This window comes from Bos taurus, chromosome 8 (genome assembly GCF_002263795.3).
Source record: "Bos taurus isolate L1 Dominette 01449 registration number 42190680 breed Hereford chromosome 8, ARS-UCD2.0, whole genome shotgun sequence".
Lineage (NCBI taxonomy): Eukaryota > Metazoa > Chordata > Mammalia > Artiodactyla > Bovidae > Bos > Bos taurus.
The window spans coordinates 82640787-82661348 of record NC_037335.1 but is presented as its reverse complement, the minus strand read 5'-3'; the positions used below and the strand labels follow the sequence as shown (position 1 = coordinate 82661348).

The 20562-nt window shown below is 37.6% G+C and overlaps 1 protein-coding gene across 3 annotated transcripts in view; it reads right to left on the bottom strand.

Annotated features, from left to right (window-relative positions):
* Nucleotides 1-20562, bottom strand: part of ERCC6L2 (ERCC excision repair 6 like 2) — a 155015-nt gene that overhangs the window by 51617 nt on the left and 82836 nt on the right. For all 3 annotated transcript variants that reach the window (XM_005210398.5, XM_059889007.1, NM_001082606.2), the window contains 2 exon segments: nt 10297-10396; nt 79-231 (listed from right to left, as the gene is read on the bottom strand). In XM_005210398.5, coding sequence (XP_005210455.2) covers nt 79-231; nt 10297-10396 — 253 coding nt within the window.

The window sequence follows — 20562 nt, the reverse complement described above, 5'->3', positions numbered from 1 at the left end:
CTGAAAAGGTACCAGCAATTTTCTTGAGGTAGAAAACCATACTGAAAATACTGAAAAGATCAAAGAAAAATTTCACACCTCCAGGATGTCCCTTGTAAGACAAGACCCTTGGGATCTCAGTTTGAAGAGATTATAGACTCCAAAAAGTTCTCCTTGATGCTCTTTTGATCCTTGAACTGCTTCAAAATATCGCTTGGCATTTTCACTTCCAACCACCACACAGTGAAGTTGCTATAACAGAAAAAACACAAGATATTTTTGAAGTGTTTGCTCCAACAATATGTCAGAATTTCCTGGCATTCCCTGTATATACACAGCTTTAGCTCGAGCAGGCAGAATCTCCGTAGGGAGGAAATTTTATTTTAATTTCCCTGGCAGATGTTGCCATTATGGTGAAATAATCTGTCCAGTCTTATTAAAGAACAAAATCTTACATTTCCTATTTTATCTGTTTTCTAACAACTGACTCAAGATCATATCTCTCTATGGCCTAGCCACCTGATGTAAAATGTAAAAGGCACACATTTGAAAACACTTTTCTCCTTTCTAGACTCTTAGTTCAATGGAAAGTACTAAAACTGGAAGAAATAGTCCTTACATCACCAAAGTTAAATTATAATCTAAAGTAGTTATACAATAACCACATTGGTATCAAACTAATTGTGGCCATGGTTACACTGTCAACTAACAGCAAAAATCCAACCACTGTTTAGACACATTGCATCCCTGAAACAATTGTGAATTCAGCAAGAACACTGACATGGAACCCTTAAGGACATATACCACTTTAGTATCAACTTAATGTGTCTCCTGATTAGATATTTTACTGTATATTAACTAAATACACTTTGATTAATCCCATGTACACTCTAACATTTCTTAAAAGAAACAAAGAGTGAAAAATAACCTCAATCTATTGCTGATGGAAGGATTAGTAAGAAGTGATACTTTGTGATTTTCACCAGGCTGATTTGTACTATCAGTTCAGTTCAGTTCAGTCGCTCAGTCGTGTCCAACTCTTTGTGACCCCATGAACCGCAGCATACCAGGCACTATAATTCATTGTTATAGGGGCTTCCTTGGTGACTCAGGGTGAAGAATTCACCTGCCAAGGCAGGAAATGCGGGTTTGATCCCTGAATTAGAAAGTTCCCCTGGAGATGGAAATAGCAACCCAACTCCAGTATTCTTGGTATTCCCTGGTGGCTCAGACAGTAAAGAATCTGCCTGCAATGTAAGAGACCTGGGTTTGATCCTTGGGTTGGGAAGATCCCCTGGAGAAGGGAATAACTACCCATTCCAGCATCCTTGGAGCTTCCCCAGTGGCTGAGTGGTAAAGAATTCACCTGCCAATGCAGGAGACTCAGGTTTTGATCCCTAGGTTGGGAAGATCCCCTGGAGGAGGAAATGGCAACTGACTTCAGTACTCTTGCCTGGAGAATTCCATGGACAGAGGAGCCTGGCCAGCTACAGTTTATGGAGTCACAAAGAGTTGGATATAACTTAGCAACTGAACAACAACAACTAGTACTCTTGCCTGAGAAATCCCGTGCACAGAGGAGCCCGGTGGGCTAGAGCCCAGTGGGTCGTAAAAGAGTCAGAGACTGAACGACAACAGGAAAAATTGCTTTAGGTGACTAAAATTATTCTTACTAACAACAGCTTCTATTTATTGGATATATGTGTAGCATGTTTATATTCTCATTTAATTCCTACAATCCTATATTATCTTCTCCCTTCTAGAAATAAAAGAACTTAAATTTAGAGAAATTAAGTGTCTTTCTCACAGCTGCCCCCCTAGGAAGCATCATTTGTAGAATTTATTCCTGAGTTTGGCTGAACACAAAATTTATACTTGTATCAATTTCTCATTGCCAGATGTCCCTCTTAAAACAAGACCCTTGGGACCTAAATTTGAATAAGTTATGGATCAATACACTGATTTGATTAGTTTTATATGTGTCCCCAAAATACAGGTTATAGTCCTGGAAATACATAATCACAACAGCAACTGATTTACTTGACGGCCCAGTTACTGATGATTTTACGCTTGCTACTGACACTTCCTTAAACACGGTATTCCTTAAACACTTCCTTAAAGTCTATATTGTCAGACTGTTGTACTAAATATAATCACCAAAGTAATTTGTAAGCATTCATCTGAATCTTTGTCTCCTACCAAAGCTTCATCACAAAAAAGACACATTATTTTGTACTTAAAATTTAAGTTTTCCAAAGTGGCCCAAGTAAAACTGAAGGCCAGATGCATCCATCTCTAGGGTAACTATAACAAAACCATTGTTACAAATCAAGAGGCTAAGGGGGAAAATATCAGTATTTGGAAAATGTAGTTTCTAGCTTAAGAAAAAACCCATGCAAGGCTACGAAATGCTTAGATTTCCTCACAATATACAAGATATGCAAGAAGTAAAAAAGGAATAGTCACCGTGTTAAGAGTACATGACCTCATCCTCCATCTTCAAGGCCAGTAATGAGGCATCTTCACATCATTCTCTCTAACTCTCTGCTTCTGTGGTTATGTTGCCTTCTTCTTTCCTTTTTCTGACCCTACTGCTACCCCCTCCCTTTACAAGGACCCTTGTGATTACACTGGGCTCACCCACATAATCCAGGTGTGTTCAGGGAATTAGGATACAGGTATATGTGGAGGACTATATGTTTTTTCCTGTGGTCATGTATGGATGTGAGAGTTGGACTGTGAAGAAGGCTGAGCGCCGAAGAATTGATGCTTTTGAACTGTAGTGTTGGAGAAGACTCTTGAGAGTCCCTTGGACTGCAAGAGATCCAACCAGTCCATTCTGAAGGAGATCAGCCCTGGGATTTCTTTGGAAGGAATGGTGCTAAAGCCAAACTCTAGTCCTTTGGCCACCACATGCAAAGAGTTGACTCATTGGAAAAGTCTCTGATGCTGGGAGGGATTGGGGGCAAGAGGAGAAGGGGACGACAGAGGATGAGATGGCTGGATGGCATCACTGACTCCATCACTGACTTGATGGACGTGAGTCTGAGTGAACTCCGGGAGCTGGTGATGGACAGGGAGGCCTGGCGTGCTGCGATTCATGGGGTCGCAAAGAGTCGGACACTACTGACCGACTGATCTGATCTGATCTGATCTGATTACTCAGCCTACCACAGTAAGGAGGTGCAATAAGCATCATGAGAGCTTGCCAAAATGAGACAGAAGGCCCCTTGAAGGGGTTCTCATTGGTCAAAAAATGAGTTTGAACATTAAAAACAATTCATGATATTGTGTGTTCCTAAAATTTGTTACTAAAATACTAGCCCATGAGTCCACACAGATTAAATCAATGGAAGAGAAAGGAAAGCTCTCTTTTTGGTAAAATGCCAACAAATATAAAAGAAGTAATAATGGAAACAGAAAAATCACCATCTGACAAACCATCACAGTGGTAGCTGATTCAGGTAGGAATCATCAATGAACACTAAAGCTGATGAGGAACAGGGTACAGTTGTCCCTCATCCCTTGGTATGGTTCCAGGACCCCCATGTATATCAGAAACCATGCATGCTCAAGCTGCTTTTATGAAATGGCATAGTATCTGCATATAAGCTAAGCATTACCTTCCTATATGCTTTAAATCATCTCTAGATTACTTATAACACCTAATACAATGTAAACTCTGTGTGCTGTGCTGTGCCGAGTCGCTCAGTGGTGTCTGATTCTTTGCAACCCCATGGACTGTAGCCTGCCAGGCTCCTCTGTCCATGGGGATTCTCCAGGCAAGAATACTGGAGTGGGTTGCCATGCCCTCCTTCTGCGATCTTCCCAACCCAGGGATCGAACTCAGGTCTCCCACACTGCAGGTGGTTTCTTTACCATCTGAGCCACCAGGGAAGCCCAAGAATACTGGAGTGGGTAGCCCATCCGTTCTCCAGGGGATTTTCCTGATCCAGGAATCAAACCGGGGTCTGCTACATTGCAGGCAGATTCTTTACCAGCTGAGCTACTAGGGAAGCCCAAACTCTGTATAAATACATGTAAATACAATGGACAGGGAAGCTTGGTGCAGTCCATGGGGTCGCAAAGAGTCAGACACAACTGAGTGACTAAACTGAACTGAACATAAATGGTATACAAATAGCTAGCACAGAGAAAATTCAAGTGTCACTTTAATCCACAGTTGTTTGAATCTGTGAAAGAAGAACCATGGAAACAGAGGGCTGACTGTATTGGCATGGTCTCCGATGATCTTCTCATAATATACATATATCAACTTACAAATGAAAAAAGTGGTAACTCTGCAGTGGAGAAAGCTGGTAGACACAAACTTGACAGGTGATCAAGATTAATATCACTGGCGGGTCAGGTCCTCTAGGCACTAGGAGCCTCCTGACAATGCGATCAGAAGAGCACAGCATTCTTTCTGTGCCATTCTTGTGAAAGCTGCTTGAGTTAGGACATGAGGAAACATCAAATGGACACGCTGAGAGAAAGTATACACAAGGAAAGGCTTTACTTTTTAAAACTGTCAAGGTCATGAAAGACCAGGAAAGCCTGCACAACTTAAGGCTGAAGAAAACTTAGGAGACACAAAAAGAAATGTAATTACGATCCTGGATTGGAATTTGAGCCAGAAGGAGAAAGGAGACGTTGCCAGGAAAGCTGATGAAATCTGCATGGGTTCTATGAATTATAAGGTAATGCTGTAAGTGTTAGTTTCTTGATTTGGATACCTACATTTTTGAGAAGAGAGTAGGGGATGAAGGAGAAGCAAGCTGCAGAAAAATATGTAAAACTGAGTGTTTATAATGCATAAAGCTATTTTTATATGTACATTTAAACAGAAATACAGAGAATGTAGAGGTGATAAGTTTACAACTTTCAAATAGTTCAGAAAAAGAATAAAGATCATGGCTGAGTGAGAGAAGGAAAAAGCACATGTGGTAAAATGTTAACAACTGGAGAAGTTAGGTGAAGTTAATTGGGAGTTCTCTGTGCTGTTCTTGCAACTCTTTTGTAAATACATATTTACTGCTAAATAAATTATATATACGTGAAAGATGAATTTCTGATGTCAAACTAGATTATATGCAGTGCTCCAAACCAGAAGGAGCACAGTCACTGTATCATTGTATAAGTGTTTTTAAGTATAAAATACCTGAAGACTTTTATCATAAACAAATGTAAACAAAAACATCAAAGGGCAAGTCTCCCTGAATGATACAGATTATCCCTTATCAATCTAACCAATACTGTAATATTTAGGTTTATCCTTCATAGAGATTATTCAATGCAGTTAGAGCTATTTTTAGATACATAAATTTTTATGTATATTTATGTAAATTTTATATACATAAATATACATAAATAGTTTTATAAACGAACACAATTGGTATACATGTTCTGCAAGTTACTTTTTTTGCCCCTCTTAAAATGTCTTAAAGATTGTGTCACATAGGTACATTTGCTCTATAATCTTTAAAAAAATTTTTTGCTGTTGCAAGGTATTCCATAATGTGGTATATCAGAATTTATGTTATTCTGTTACTGTTGGACATTTAGGCTCTTCTTTTTTTCCATTTTTCAAACAAATACTAACAATTCTGAACAGAAATCCTTGTCATTCTTCACTGTGCATATGTGAGAATATTTCTACAAGGTAAATAGGGAGAAAATGCATTTAAAAATGCTGTTAAATTAACTTCTAAAATAAGTGCTCGCTGTATTCCAAAAACACTAAATGAGTATCTCTTTAAAAGTATCTCCACCAATAATAAGCAACATTAATCTCCCCAGCTCCCTAAAAAATACCCCACGGAACAAAAAGTATTTTGTAGAACATGTAGAACGCAATCTTACTTTATTTTGTATTTCTCAATTCTAAATGTGGTTAAGCATCTTTTCGTATGCATTATATGTACATTAGTATTTTTTCTTCACTAAAATGTCTAATCATAGTCTTTTTATTGATTTGTAGGAGTTCTTTATATATTATAGATGCTACTCCTTTGTTTATTGTATTTATGGCAAATATTTCCTCCTGTCTGTCCTTTAATTTGGCTTGTACTTCCTTTGTCATACAGAAGTTTCATATAAAAATGCAGTCAAATTTACAACTTTTGCCTTAGAGGCTGCATCAGTTTCCTAAGGCTGCTGTAACAAAGTACCATAAACCACATGGTATAAAACAATAGAAATTTATTCGCTCTCAGTTCTGGAGGCTAAGTCTAAAATCAAGATATTGGCAGGGCCATACTCTCTCTGAAAGTTCTAAGGGAAGGAAAATCCTTCCTTTCTTTTTCCTAGTTTCTGGTAGTTGCTGGCAATCCTACGCATTCCTTGGTTCACAGCTTCATCACGCCAGTCTTTGCCTCTATCATCACATGGCATCCTCCTTCTGTGTTTGTCTGCATCCAGATTTCCCTTTTGTATGAATATCAGTCATACCAGAATTAGGGCCCACCCTAATAGAGTATATTGGAGAAGGAAATGGCAACCCATTCCAGTGTCCTTGCCCGGAGAATCCCAGGGATGGGGGAGCCTGGTGGGCTGCTGTCTATGGGGCTGCACAGTCGGACACGACTGAGGCGACTTAGCAGCAGCAGCTAATAGAGTATAACATCATTTAACTTGATTACATTAGCAAAGATCTTACTTCCAAGTAAGATCCCATTCACAGCTACCAGAGGTTATGGACTTCGCCATGTTTTTTATTTCACTTTTTTGTGGTGGGGGAGGGGGGCACAATTCAACTTCTAACAGAGGCTTTGTTAAAGATTTTTATGTTTATGTTCATGAGACATATTTGTCTATAATTTTCTTTGCCAATTTTGGTTTCAGTATTCTTCTATCTTTCTAAAGTAGGCTGGAATTGTTCCCTTCTCTGTTCTCAAGAGGAATATTAAACGTTTGGTATAATTCACCACTGAAGGAAAAGTTTCCACCACTGCGGAAAACTTTTGAATTAAAAATTCATTCACTTTCTCTGATAATACAGAGCTATAATTTCCCCTCATTTTAAGTTACTGCTCCTAGATAGCCAATATTGCTAATAACAATTAGATATCTACCTAATTCTAGTACTTTTATAATTTTTTTTTCCTCTCCATAAAGTTTATCTCTGGGAATTTTAAGGATTTATCTTTTTATCCTTGGTATTTTACAACTATAAAAAGACAATCTAAGTGTGGATCTATTCTCATTTATCCTATTTAGTACTCAGTAGGCTCATATAATAATCTGTGGACTCATTTTCTACTACTTAAAAGTTTCATCCTTTATTTGGGGCTTCTTCCTTCTGTTAACTTCTTCAACTATAAGACTGACACTGGAAGTCCTAGATCTAACCTTCATTCCTCCTAACTGTTCTTACATGTACTCTGTCTCTGTCTTTTTGCTCTGTAATCTAGAAGAACTGTGTGGCTCGTTCTTTTAGATGAAACTTTGCTCTTTGATATTCAGCCTATTGCTGGAGTTTTTCATTTCTGGATCTCTAATGGATATTTTTCCAGTAGTCTTTTCTTATTTCCAGGATCCTACAACCTCACTTACCTTTTGAATATTTATAGTTTTTTAAAAATCTTCTACTCTTTTCTATTACTTTTGTTTTCTCTGATGTTATTTTTTCAGTGCCTATAATAGTTCCTAGAGGATTCCCAGATAGAACAGTGATAAAGAATCTGCCTGCCAATGCAGGAGATATCAGAGACATGGGTTTAGTCTCTGGGTCGGGAAGATCCACTGGAAGAAGAAATGACAGTCCACTCCAGAATGCTTGCCTGAAAAATTCCATGGAGAGAGGAGTCTGGCAGGCTACAATTCATGGGGTTGAAGAGAGTCAAACACAACTGAGCACACACGCACATGTTAGTTCCTATATCTCTTGTAACAAATTATCATAAACTTGATGGCTTAGAACAATAGAAATTTATTCTCTTACAGGAGGCTATAAGTCTGATATCAGTATCAATGGAATAAAATCAAGTTTTGCAGAGCCATGTTCTCTTCACAAGCTCTAGGGTAGGATCCATTCCTTGCCTCTTCTCACTTCTGGTGGCTGTCAGCATTCTTTGGTTTGTGACTACCTAGCTCTAATCTCTGCCCTGTGGCACTGCCTTCCCTTCTGTCTGTGTCAGATTTCCCTTTGCTTCTTATTTATAAATCACGACTTAGGGCCCACCTGAACAATCAAGGCTAATCTCCCCATCTCAAAAAATCCTTAATCACATGTGCAAAGATCCTTTTTTCCATATAAAGTAACATTTACAGGTTCCAGAGATTAGGACCTGGTATCTCTGAGGGACACTTTCATAGTGTTTATTTTCCAAAACTGTTCCATAGTAACTATTTGGGGGGGGGGGGGGCGTGTTTCATCTGACTTCAAATGTCTTACATGCTCATCTAGGCCAACTGCAATAATTATTTAAAGCAGGGAGCAGGTGGAAGGGTTTCCAGGCATTTATTATTTTGGACTTTCTTCTCTATTTCAGCAAAAATTTGGAGCTTTGCTTCTTTCCTTCCAGTATTTCTATGTTTTGTTCCTAGTAGAGAGCAAACATTTCCATTGGCTGTAGTTTGGTACAATGGGGGAAAGATCATGTTAGATTATTAATAATACCCCAAAGAGGGGGCATTATACTTAACCCAAGTCTCCTTTCTTTTTTTAGTATCTATGACTCTAAGCTTGGAATATTCGTAAGTTGCACCTACCTTTTCCAGTAATCTTCTCATGACTGATTTCTTCCTTCAATCTGATCTCAGCTGCCCTTTGTCTTTCAGGGTTCCTTATCATTTCTAGCCCGCAGAGAGAACTCTTTTGCTTTCCAATATTTTTACAGGTTTTTTTTTAAACATCATTTTAGATTCCCCGCCCCCGCTCCAAGAGATCTGAGAACACTTGTGAGGCTAGAGTGTGTTTGTCATTTGCACCCTTGGTTCAAAATCCAATCAATCTTTTAAGTCACATTTACGCCATTTCTCACATGATGGCCATCTTATCTTTATTTGTGCCTACCAAGTTGTATGGCTGAATGTTCCCTAAGGTTTATTTTAATAAGCAATTAGATCATACAAACTTCTAACAACTTTAATTACTTTCATGTTCTGAAGACTTTTTATTACACATTATTATGTAACAGGCCAAACAGGCAAAAGGAAATAATGGGATTGAGAAAAGAGCCTTACTTGTGACAAGTCAAAGATAGTATTTTAAAGAGCTGCTCCAAAGATGCAAAAAACAATATTCTACTTTTTCCCAAGATTACTTAAATATGTCCGAAAAGATAATTTTCAGGCACTGTGCTATACCAAAGAACAAAAAGATTAAAAGTTTCTTACAAAGCTAAATGCTTTAAGAAAAATAAAAATTTCTGTGTACAATTCTACTTTTAGAATTAAGAAAATAGCATAAATTTAAGGTTGGATCATTCTTAGGTTAACTACCACCACATGTAGCAGATGTTTGCTCTTAAACAGATTCCAACTAAATATATAGGGAGTAATTCAAATTTAACATTTATAATTAAACTTGAACCTCATTCCAGATCTTCTCAAGTGGGCAGTTATAGACTAAATAAACTTTGTTTAGAGGTATAAATGGAGCAGTAATTGATACCCTAAGGATAGCACAGAGTTAATGCAATTTTAGATGAATATTAAAAACACCAGCACAGTAGTTAACTGCACTTGAGGTCTATTCCTATGATTCCATATATTGGGGCATCCTGGGTCCTGGTTTCATTATATAAAACCTGAAACGTTTGTATTAGATATCTCTATGGTTCTCCTCTCTAGTCTTCTTCATGTTATGGCACGTACAGAAAATGGTAACATGTGAATGTCTATTCTGAGAAGAGGCTACTCAAGGATGGAACCTGGCTTAGGTAATCTTGCTGTCCAGAGAGCGCAGGCTGTCTGGGTACACTGATACCACATCTGTGGCATACACTTAGCTGTGACCTTGCTCCTCAAACTGTGGTCTGTAGACTAGCAGTGTTAGCACTTCCGGGAGCTTGTTTAAAATGCAGAATCTTGGGCTCTACCCAGTACTACTAAATGAGAATCAGTATTTTTAAAGATCCCAAGATGATTTTGTGTGTACAGTAAAGTATTGCTGTAAGAAAACTTCAGCTCTAAAATTCAATGAACCAAAGAATTAGTTTTTTAGAAGTGTATTCTAGAGTATATTTCATCATCTTATTAAATTCATTATTATAGCTAGAATGAAATAGAAATATATTTGTATACAAATTTATTATTAATTTCCTAAAACTGACATATATTAACTTTTAAATAGAAAAAGGGAAATACATTCACCTGCTTGTATACTTGTCGTAAGTACATGATCTCCTCCACGGTTCCCAAGGATATCAGCCTAAGCACTTTGACATCTCTGCACTGCCCGATCCTATATGCTCTGCAGAAAAATTAAAAACAAAAGGCGACCAAGATCAAGTGAAACAACTTCAAGTTCAGGAGGCAGCTTTATGGATATAAACATGAAACATTACTAAAATTTTAATTGAAAAAAAATCTTATGTTTAGGTATGTGCTATGCTTTGTGCTGAGTCGCTCAATCGTGTCCGACTCTTTGCAATCCCATGAACTGTAGCCTGCCAGGCTCCTCTGTCCATGTTTAGATAGGCTGTATTATTTAATAATAATGTAAAAACAGAAATTCATACAAAAAGGAGTAGAAAACATATATATATCAACTTAATTTCTGTTATAAACATTACTTTCTACTGTGCCAAACTTTTCCTAAATTCAGATTTTTCTTTTATGGCAGTCTTAAGCTTATGAAGGGCTCCATTTATATAAAACCTCTCAAAAACGCAAACTAATCCATAGTGACAGTAAGCAGATCAGTGGTTGCTTGGGAATAGGGGCCTCAGGAGAGGAAAGAGGGATGGATTACAAAGTGGCACAAAGAAAATTTGAAGGGTGATGGATATGTTTGCTATTTTGATTGTGGTTATGGGTTCATGCTATATTCTTATATCAAGACTTATCAAGTACACTTGAAATATGTGCAGTATATTGTACGTTAATTATACTTCAATGAAACTGTTAAAAAAAAAACAAACCTAAGGAAAAGCAGTTAATCAACTGGCAAGCCTACAGAAATGCAGATTTATACCCTTCATCTACTGAGATTTCCATACAGTCTGTCTGACTGGACCACTCAGTTGGTTAGTACCCCAGGTGTTTTGATACGGACTGCAGAGCTAATTAAAACTCTAACCTGACTCACCACACGGGTGAACTATAGGTACAATCCCTGTAGCTTCTCCCAGGTGGAGGTTTTATTGGATGTTCTGAATGAGATCACCTGCTTCTAAATACCTGTTACAGTCATGGGGGATCATGGGCAAGGCCATACTGCCTCACGCTTGAAAATGTTATAAATTGGGGAAAATTTAATTTTGACCTTATAAAGTCACACTATGTTGTTATATTTGGTGCTTCCTCTGCCTCCTTTGCCCATTCCTCCTCCCAGAGAAGGGCTTTTACTAGAGGACATATTGGGGTACTGAAAGTCTTACATTCCCAGAAAAGAAGGAGTACTCTTGTGACACAGCAAAGCCAGGGATAAGTTACTGCATTGTCACTTGCATCCTGCAGCCTGGATAGAGAGGGGCTCATAATCCCTTTCTCTCCCCCAAGGCATTTGGGTCTAAGGATAAATACAAATGGATCTAAGGAAATGTCCTTTGGTGTAAGTCAACTGTTTGCTGAGTGACAGACTGTGTTAGAACATTTACTCTTTAATCTTTACAGACAAAACCTTGTAACATGTTATACTGGACCCATGCATCATCAGTTTCAAAGTCTATAAAGTACAAATATGTAAAAGGTCTTTAATCACATAAAGATGAGTGTCAAGAAACTGTTATACAGTGTGGAGGTCAGTATCTTCACTTTTCTTGTTTCCTCCAGTCAGAGTCAACAGAAGGAGAGGGAGAAGAAGAAGAATCCCATTCATTTAGTTTTATCATCAACTAACTTTCACTGAATGCCAAAGCAGAGTGAACTGTATTTTGAGGGACCACTGGGATAAATAAGATGGGTCCTGATGGCCTAGATGAAAAAGAACAAAATTACAACAAGTGTTGTTAAATCAAAAGGAAATGGAAATTTTTCTGTGGTTTTCATTTGACCACTTTCCTGAGCAGCTGTCACTGGGAAGAGGCTTGTTGAAAGTCTAGGCTCTGCAAGTCAGACTACATGGGTTCAAATTTATCCTATGTTAAGCTGAAACCAACTTAATTTCAATTGCATTAAACCACCTTTACAGCTCTGCTATCACCCTTTATTTTATTGATGTTACAAATTATATCTTTATATGCCATGTATTCATTAGCAGAACAGTTATAATTATTTTTATGCACTTGTCTTTTAAAATTGTATAGAAAACAAGAAGAATTATAACTCAAAGTTAAAACAATATTGATTTTGGTATTTGTCTATGTATCAATGGGAATGGGTGAATTTAATTCAGATGACTATTAAATCTCTACTGTGGGCAAGAATCCCTTATCAGAAATGGAGTAGCCCTTGCATTACACAAGAGTCCAAAATGCAGTACACAAGAGTCTGAAACGCAGTACTTGGGTACAGTCTCAAAAACAACAGAATGATCTCAGTTTGTTCCCAAGGCAAATCATTCAATATCACAGTAATCCAAGTCTACGCACCAACCACCAATGCTGAAGAAGCTGAAGTTGAATGGCTCTACTAAGACCTATAAGACCTTCTAAAACTATCACCAAAAAAAGATGTCCTTTTCATCATTGCGGACTGGAATGCAAAAATAGGGAGTGAAGAGGTATCTGGAGTAACAGGCAAGTTTGGCCTTGGAGTACAGAATGAAGCAGGGCAAAGGCTAATAGAGTTTTGCCAAGAGAACCTACTGGCCATACCAAACACTCTCTTTCAACAACACAAGAGAAGACTCTGCCCATCACCAGATGCTCATTACTGAAATCAAACTGACTATATTCTTTGCAGTCGAAGATGGAGAAGCTCTATACAGTCAGAAAAACAAGACTGGGAGTTGACTGTGGGTTAGATCATAAACTCCTTCTTGCCAAATTCAGACTTAAATTGAAGAAAGTAGTGAAAACCACGAGGCCATTTAGGTAGGACCTAAACCAAATCCTATGATTATACACTGGAAGTGACAAATAGATTCAAGGGATTAGATCTGATAGAAAGAATGTATGAAGAACTATGGATGGAGATTCCTAATACTGTACAGGAGGCAGTAATCAAAACCATCCCCAAGAAAAAGAAATGCAAAAAGGCAAAATGGTTGTCTGAGGAGGGCTTACAAACAGCTAAGAAAAGAAGCGAAGTGAAACACAAAGGATAAAAGGATAGATATACCCGTCTGCAGGCAGAGTTCCAAAGAAGAGCAAGGAGAGACGAGAGAGCCATCTTAAGTGAACAATGGAAAGAAACAGAGGCAAACAACAGAATGGGGAAGACTAGAGATCTCTTCAAGAAAATTAGAGATATCAAGGGAACATCTCATGCAAAGACGGGTATAATAAAGGACAGAAACGGAAGGGACCCAACAGAAGCAGAAGACATTAAGAAGAGGAGGCAGGAATACACAGATGAATCATACAAAAAAGGTTATAATGATCCAGATAACCATGACAGTGTGATCACTTACCTAGAGGCAGACATCCAGGAGTGTGAAATCAAGTGGACCTTAGGAAGCATTACTACAAACAAAGCTAGTGAGGGTGATGAATTCCAGCTGAGCTATTTCAGATCCTAAAAGATGATGCTGTGAAAGTGCTACGCTCAATATGCCAGCAAATTTAGAAAACTCAGCAGTGGCCACAGGACTGGAAAAGGTCAGGTTTCATTCCAATCTCAAAGAAGGGTAATGCCAAAGAATGTTCAAACTACAGCACAATCGCACTCATCTACAATGCTAGTAAAGTGACAGTCGCTTAGTTGTGTCTGACTCTTTGCAACCCCACGGACTACACAGTCCCTGGAATTCTCTAGGCCAGAATACTGGAGTGGGTAGGCTTTCCCTTCTCCAGGGGATCTTCCCAACCTAGGGATCGAACCCAGGTCTCCCACATTGCAAGTGGATTCTTTACCAGCTGAGCCACAAGGGAAGCCCACCATGCTAGTAAGGGAATGCTTAAAATCCTTCAGTCTAGGCTTTAACAGTACATGAACCGAGAACTTTCAGATGTACAAGTTAAATTTACGAAAGGCAGAAGAACCAGAGATCAAATTGCCAACATCTGTAAGATCACAGAAAAAGCAAGGGAATTCCAAAAAAAATCTACTTCTGCTTCATTGACTACATTAAAGGTTTTGACTGTGTGGATCAAAACAAGCTATGGAAAATTCTTCAAGAGACGGGAATACTAGACCACCTTTCCTGCCTCCAGAAAAACCTGTATACAGGTCAAGAAGCAACAATTAAAACCGGATATGGAACAATGAACTGGTTCAAAATTGGGAAAGGAGTATATCAAGGTTGTATATTGTCACCTTGCTTATTTGATGTCTATGTAGAGTACATCACGTGAAATGCTGGGCTGGAGGAAGCTCAAGCTGGAATCAAGATTAATGTGGGAAATATCAATGATCTCAGATATGCAGACGATACCACCCTAATGGCAGAAAGTGAAGAGGAACTAAAGAACCTCTTGATGAAAGTGAAAGAGGAAAGGGGAAAAGCTGGCTTAAAACTCAACATTAAAAAACTAAGACCATGGCATCCAGTCCCATCACTTCATGACAAACAGATGTGGAAAAAATAGAAACAATAACAGACTTTATTTTCTTGGGTTCCAAAATCACATAGACAGTGACTGCAGCCATAAAAATTAAAAGATGCTTGCTTCTTGGAAGAAAGCTATGACAAACCTAGACAGCATATTAAAAAGCAGAGACATCACTTTGCCAACAAAATCCATATGGTCAGAGCTATAGTTTTTCCAGTAGTTATGTACTGATGTGAGAGTTGGACCATAAAGATGGCTGAACACCAAAGAATTGATGCTTTTGAACTGTGGTACTGGAGAAGACTCTTGCAAGGAGATCAAACTAGTCAATCCTGAAGGAAATCAACCCTGAATATTCATTGGAAGGACTGATGCTGAGGCTGAAGCTCCAATACACTGGTCACCTGATGTGAAGAGCTTACTCACTGGAAAAGACCCTGATGCTGGGAAAGATTGAGGGCAATAGGAAAAGGGAGCGACAGAGGATAAGATGGTTGAATGGCATCATCAACTCAATGGACATGAGTTTGAGCAAACTCTGGGATATAGTGAAAGATAGGGAAGCCTGGCGTGCTGCAGTCCATGAGGTTGCAAAGAGCTGGACAGGACTGAAGGACTGAACAACAATATGACTTTGAGTTACCAGAGTCCCTTCATCTGAAATTGAAACTCTCTCCCAAACACTTCACATATCAATAGAACAGAATAAAGAGCCCAGAAATAAACTCATGCACCTGTAGACAATTAATCTATGACAAAGATGGCAAGAAGATATAATGGACAAAACAGTCTCTTCAACAAGTGGTTCTTGGAAAACTGGACAGCCACATGTAAAACAATGAGAACAGAACATTTCCTCACCAACAACAAAAATAATCAAAATGGATTAAAGACCTAAATCTAAGTACTGAAATCATAAAACTCCTAGAGAACAATCTATGACATAAACTGTATCAACTGTTTTTAGATCAGTTTCCTAAGGCAAGGGAAATAACAGCAAATATAAACAAATGAAACTTAATTAAACTTACAAGGTTTTGCACAAGAAAGGAAACCATTGACAAAATGAGACAATGACCTAAGGAATGGGAGAAAATATTTGCAAATGATATGACCAACATGGGGTTATTATCCAAAAAATATAAATAGCTCATACAACTCAGTATCAAGAAAACAATGTCAAAAAAACCCAAACAACCCAATCAAAAATGGGGCAGACAACCTGAAGAGAAATCTTCCTAAGAAGCTAACAGGAACCTGAAAAGATGGTCAATGTCACTAATTATTAAAGAAATGCAAATCAAAGCCACAATGAGCTATCAGCTATCACCCCTTAGAATAGCTGTCATCATAAGACCACAAACAACTGTTGGCAAGGATGGAGTAAAAAAGGAATCCTTGTATACTACTGGCAGGAATGTAAATCAGTACAGCCACTACAGCGAATAGTATGGAGAGTCCTCCAAAAACTAAAAATAGAACTATGATATGATCCAGCAATCCCACTTTTGTGTATATAGCTAAAAAAATGAAAACACTAATTTAAATAGATTCACACACTCCAATGTCCATAGAAGTATTAACTACAATAGCCAAGATATGGAAGCAATCCAGTGTCCATAAACATACAAATGGATAAAGATCTGGTATACATATAAGAATAGATTATTGTTGTTGTTCAGTCACCCAGTCATATCTGACTCTTTGTGACCCCATGGACTGCAGCACACCAGGCCTCCCTGTCCCTCATTATCTCCTGAAGTTTGCCAAGTTCATGTCCATTGCATCAGTGATGCCATCCAGCCATCTCATCCTCTGATGCCCTCTTCTTCTTCTTCCCTCAATCTTTCCCAGCACCAGGGACCTTTCGAATGAGTTGACTGCTCGCATCAGATGACCAAAATACTCGAGCTTCAGCTTCAGTATCAGTCCTTCCAACGAATATTCAAGGTTGATTTCCCTTACGATTGACTGGTTTGATCTCCCTGCTGTCCAAGGGACTTTCAGGAGTCTTCTCCACCATAGTTTGACGGCATCAATTCTTTGGTGCTCTGCCTTCTTTATGGTCCAGCTCTCACAACCGTACATGACCACTGGGAAGACCACAGCCCTGGCTATACAGGGCAGGCAGAGTAATGTCTGCTTTCCAACACACTGTCTAGGTCTGTCGTAGCTTTCCTATGGATTATTTCTCAGCCATAAAAAAGAATGAAATTCTGCCAATTACAGCATCATGGATGAACCTAGAGAACATTATGCTTAGTGAATTAAATCAGAGCAAGATAAATACTATATGATATCACTTAGATGTGGTACCTAAGAAATAAAACAAATGAATACATATATAGGAAAACAGAAACACAATTACAGAAATAGAAAACAAACAAGTACTTACCAGTGGGGTCAGGGAAGGGGATAGGGACAAGACAGGGTAATGGGATTAAGAAATACAAACTACTGTATATGAAATAGATTAGCAACAAGAAGATACTGCATAGTGCAGGGAATTATAGCCATTATCTTGTAGTAACTTTCAATGAAGTATAATCTGTAAAAATACTGAATCACTATCTGTATACCCAAAACTAATATAATACTATAAATCAACAATACTTTGTCTATAAAACACTATAAAGTTATATGTCAGTTACACTGCAATAATAAAAATAAAAAATACAACTTTAAAATACACTAAAATGAATTAACAGTTGATCATATGATACAGAAGAATGGATCAATGAGCTGGCAGACACAGCTGTGGAAATCACTGTAGCTGAACAGAAAAAAGAAAAAGAAAAAGGACAGTTTGAGACCTCTTAAACTACATGAAACATACTAACATTCACATTATAGGGGTCCCAGACAAAGGGGCAGAGGCCATATTTGAAGATGTAATAGCTGAAAACTTCCCTAACTTGGAAAAGGAAAGATATTCAGGTCCAGAAAGTACAAAAAGTTCAAACAGGACCAACCCAAACAGGAGCACACCAAGAAACGTTGTAATTACAATGTCAAAAATTAAAGAGAAAGAGAAAAAGGAAAAGCAACAAGTTATATACAAAGACAAATCCATAACTCTATGAGCTATGTGGAGAAACTGCAGGCCAGAAGGGAGTGACACAACATACCTAAAGTGACGGAAGGGAAAAGCCTACAAACAAGAATATTCTAATCAGCAAAGTTTCACATAGATCTGGAGAGATCAAAAGTTTCACAGGTAAGTAGAAGCCAAGAGTTCTGTGCCACCAAACCAAATTATAAGAAATGTTACAGAGACTTATCTCTGTGAAAAAGAAAAGGCCACAACTAGTTCCATGAAAATTACGGAAGGAAAAAATCTCACTGGTAAAGGCAAATATATAGTAAAGGCAGTAAATCAACCATGTATAAAACTAGTAGGAAGGTTAAAAGACAAAAGTAGTAAAATTATGTATATCCATAAAAGTAGTTAAGGGATACACAAAACAAAAAGATATAAAATAGGATGTAAAAAATAATAAACATTCTGGGGGGGGGGGGAAGAGTAAAAATTTAGGGTTGTTAAGTGTGTGTGAACTTAAAAGATCAGCAACTTAAAATAATCATGTACAAAGACAGTTGTTGTTTAGTCGCTAAGTCATGTCTGACTTTGTAGCCTACCCGGCTCCCCTCTCTCCATGGGATTTCCCAGGCAAGAATACTGCAGCGGGTTGCCATTTCCTCTTCCAAGGAATCTTCTTGACCCAGGGATCGAACCCATGTCTCCTGCCTTGGCAAGCGAATTCTTTACCACTGAGCCATCAGGGAAGCCCCGTAAATAGAGCGCTATATTAAATCTTATAGTAGCCACAAACCAAAAATCTAAACATATGGAAAAAAGAGAAAGGAATACCAACATAACACAAAATATACCTATCAAATCACAAAGAAGATAACAAAAGAAGAAGGAATAAAAAAGAACTACAGAAACAACCACAAAACAAGAAAATGTAAAGGAGAACATATCTATCAGTAACTACATTAAAAGTACATGGACTAAATGCTGCAATCAAAAGACACAGAGTGGCTGAACAGATACAAAAACAAGAGCCATCTATATGCTACCGACAAGAGGCTCACTCTTGAGTTATAGACACACAGACTGAAACTGAGGAGATGGGAAAAGATATTCCTCCCAAATGCAAAGGAAAAGAAAACTGGGGTAGCAACACACACCAGAAAAAATAGACTTTAAAACAAAGATTGCACAAGTGACAAAGACATTACATAGTGATCAAGGGATCAATTCAAGAAGGATGTATAACAATTGTAAATACATATTCATCTGGCAAAGGAGCACCTACATATATAAAGCAAATATTAACAGATAGAAAAGGAGAGACGGATAGTAACACCATTAATAGTAGGAAACTTAACACCCCACTGACATTCCTGGGGTTAGTGAACATCCCGAGAGAAAATGAATTAGGAAACACTGGTCTTAATATGTTATACCAGATGGACTAAATAGATAAAGATAAAATATTTCATCCAGAAGCAGAAGAATGACCTTTTTTTCAAGTTTGCATGGAACACTGTCCAGGACAGACCATATGTTAGGCAACAAAACAAGTAAATTTAGTAAATTTAAGATGGGAATCATATCAAGCATCTTTTTCTGACCATAACTATAGAGATGAGAAATCAACCAGTTAAAAACAAATCTGCAAAAACACAAATATTTGAGTTTAAACAATACATTATTAAAAAACAATGAATCACTGAAGAAATCAATGAACAAATAAAAATATACCTGCAGACAAATGAAAATGGAAACACAATGATCCAAAATGTATGGGACTCAGTAAGAGCAGTTTCATGGCTTATACCATTACAAGCCTCCCTCAAGAAACAAGGGAAACAAGGAAAAAACCCAAATGAACAAACTAAACTTAACTTACACCTCAAGGAACTAGAGAAAGAACAAAACTGAAAGTTAGTGAAGGAAAGAAATGAACATCAGAGCAGAAATAAATGACACAGAGACTAAAAAATTTGAACAGATCAATGAAACTAGGAGCTGGTTCTTCAAAAGGTAACAATTGATTTAGCCAGATTCTTCAAGGAAAAAAAGAGAGAAAAGTAAAATCAATAAAATCAGAAATGAAAATGGAAAAGTCACAACTGACATCACAGAAATACAAAGGATCATAAAAGATTACTCACAATTATACACCAATAAAGTGAATAGCTAATAAATAAACAAATTAGTAGAAATGAATCTCAAGACTGAACCATGAACAAATAGAAAATTTGAACAGACTAATTAGTAGTAACAATATTGAATTGGTAATCAAAGAACTACCAACAACAAAGAAGTCTAGGACCAGACAGCTTCACAGATGAATTCAACATTCAGAGAAGAGTTAACACCATCTTTCTCAAACTACTTTCATTTTGAACTCATTCTATGAGGTCAGCATAGCCCTGATACCAAAACCAGAAAAAGATATAAAAATCACAGGTAATATCACTGATGAACACAGAAGCAAAAATCCTTAACAAAATGTAGCAAACTGAATTCAACAACACGTTAAAAGGATCATATGTCATGATCAAGTGAGATTTATCCCAGAGATGCAAGGGATTCAATATCTGCAAATCAATTGATGTGATATACCATGTTAACATACAGAAGAATAAAATTTATATTATCTTAATAAATGTGGAAAAAGCTTTCAATAAAATTTAATATCCATTTATGATAAAAAAAAACTCAATAAACTGAAACTAGAGGGAACATGCCCCAACATAAAAAAGGCCATATATGATAAGCCCACAGCTAATAATATACTCATAGCCA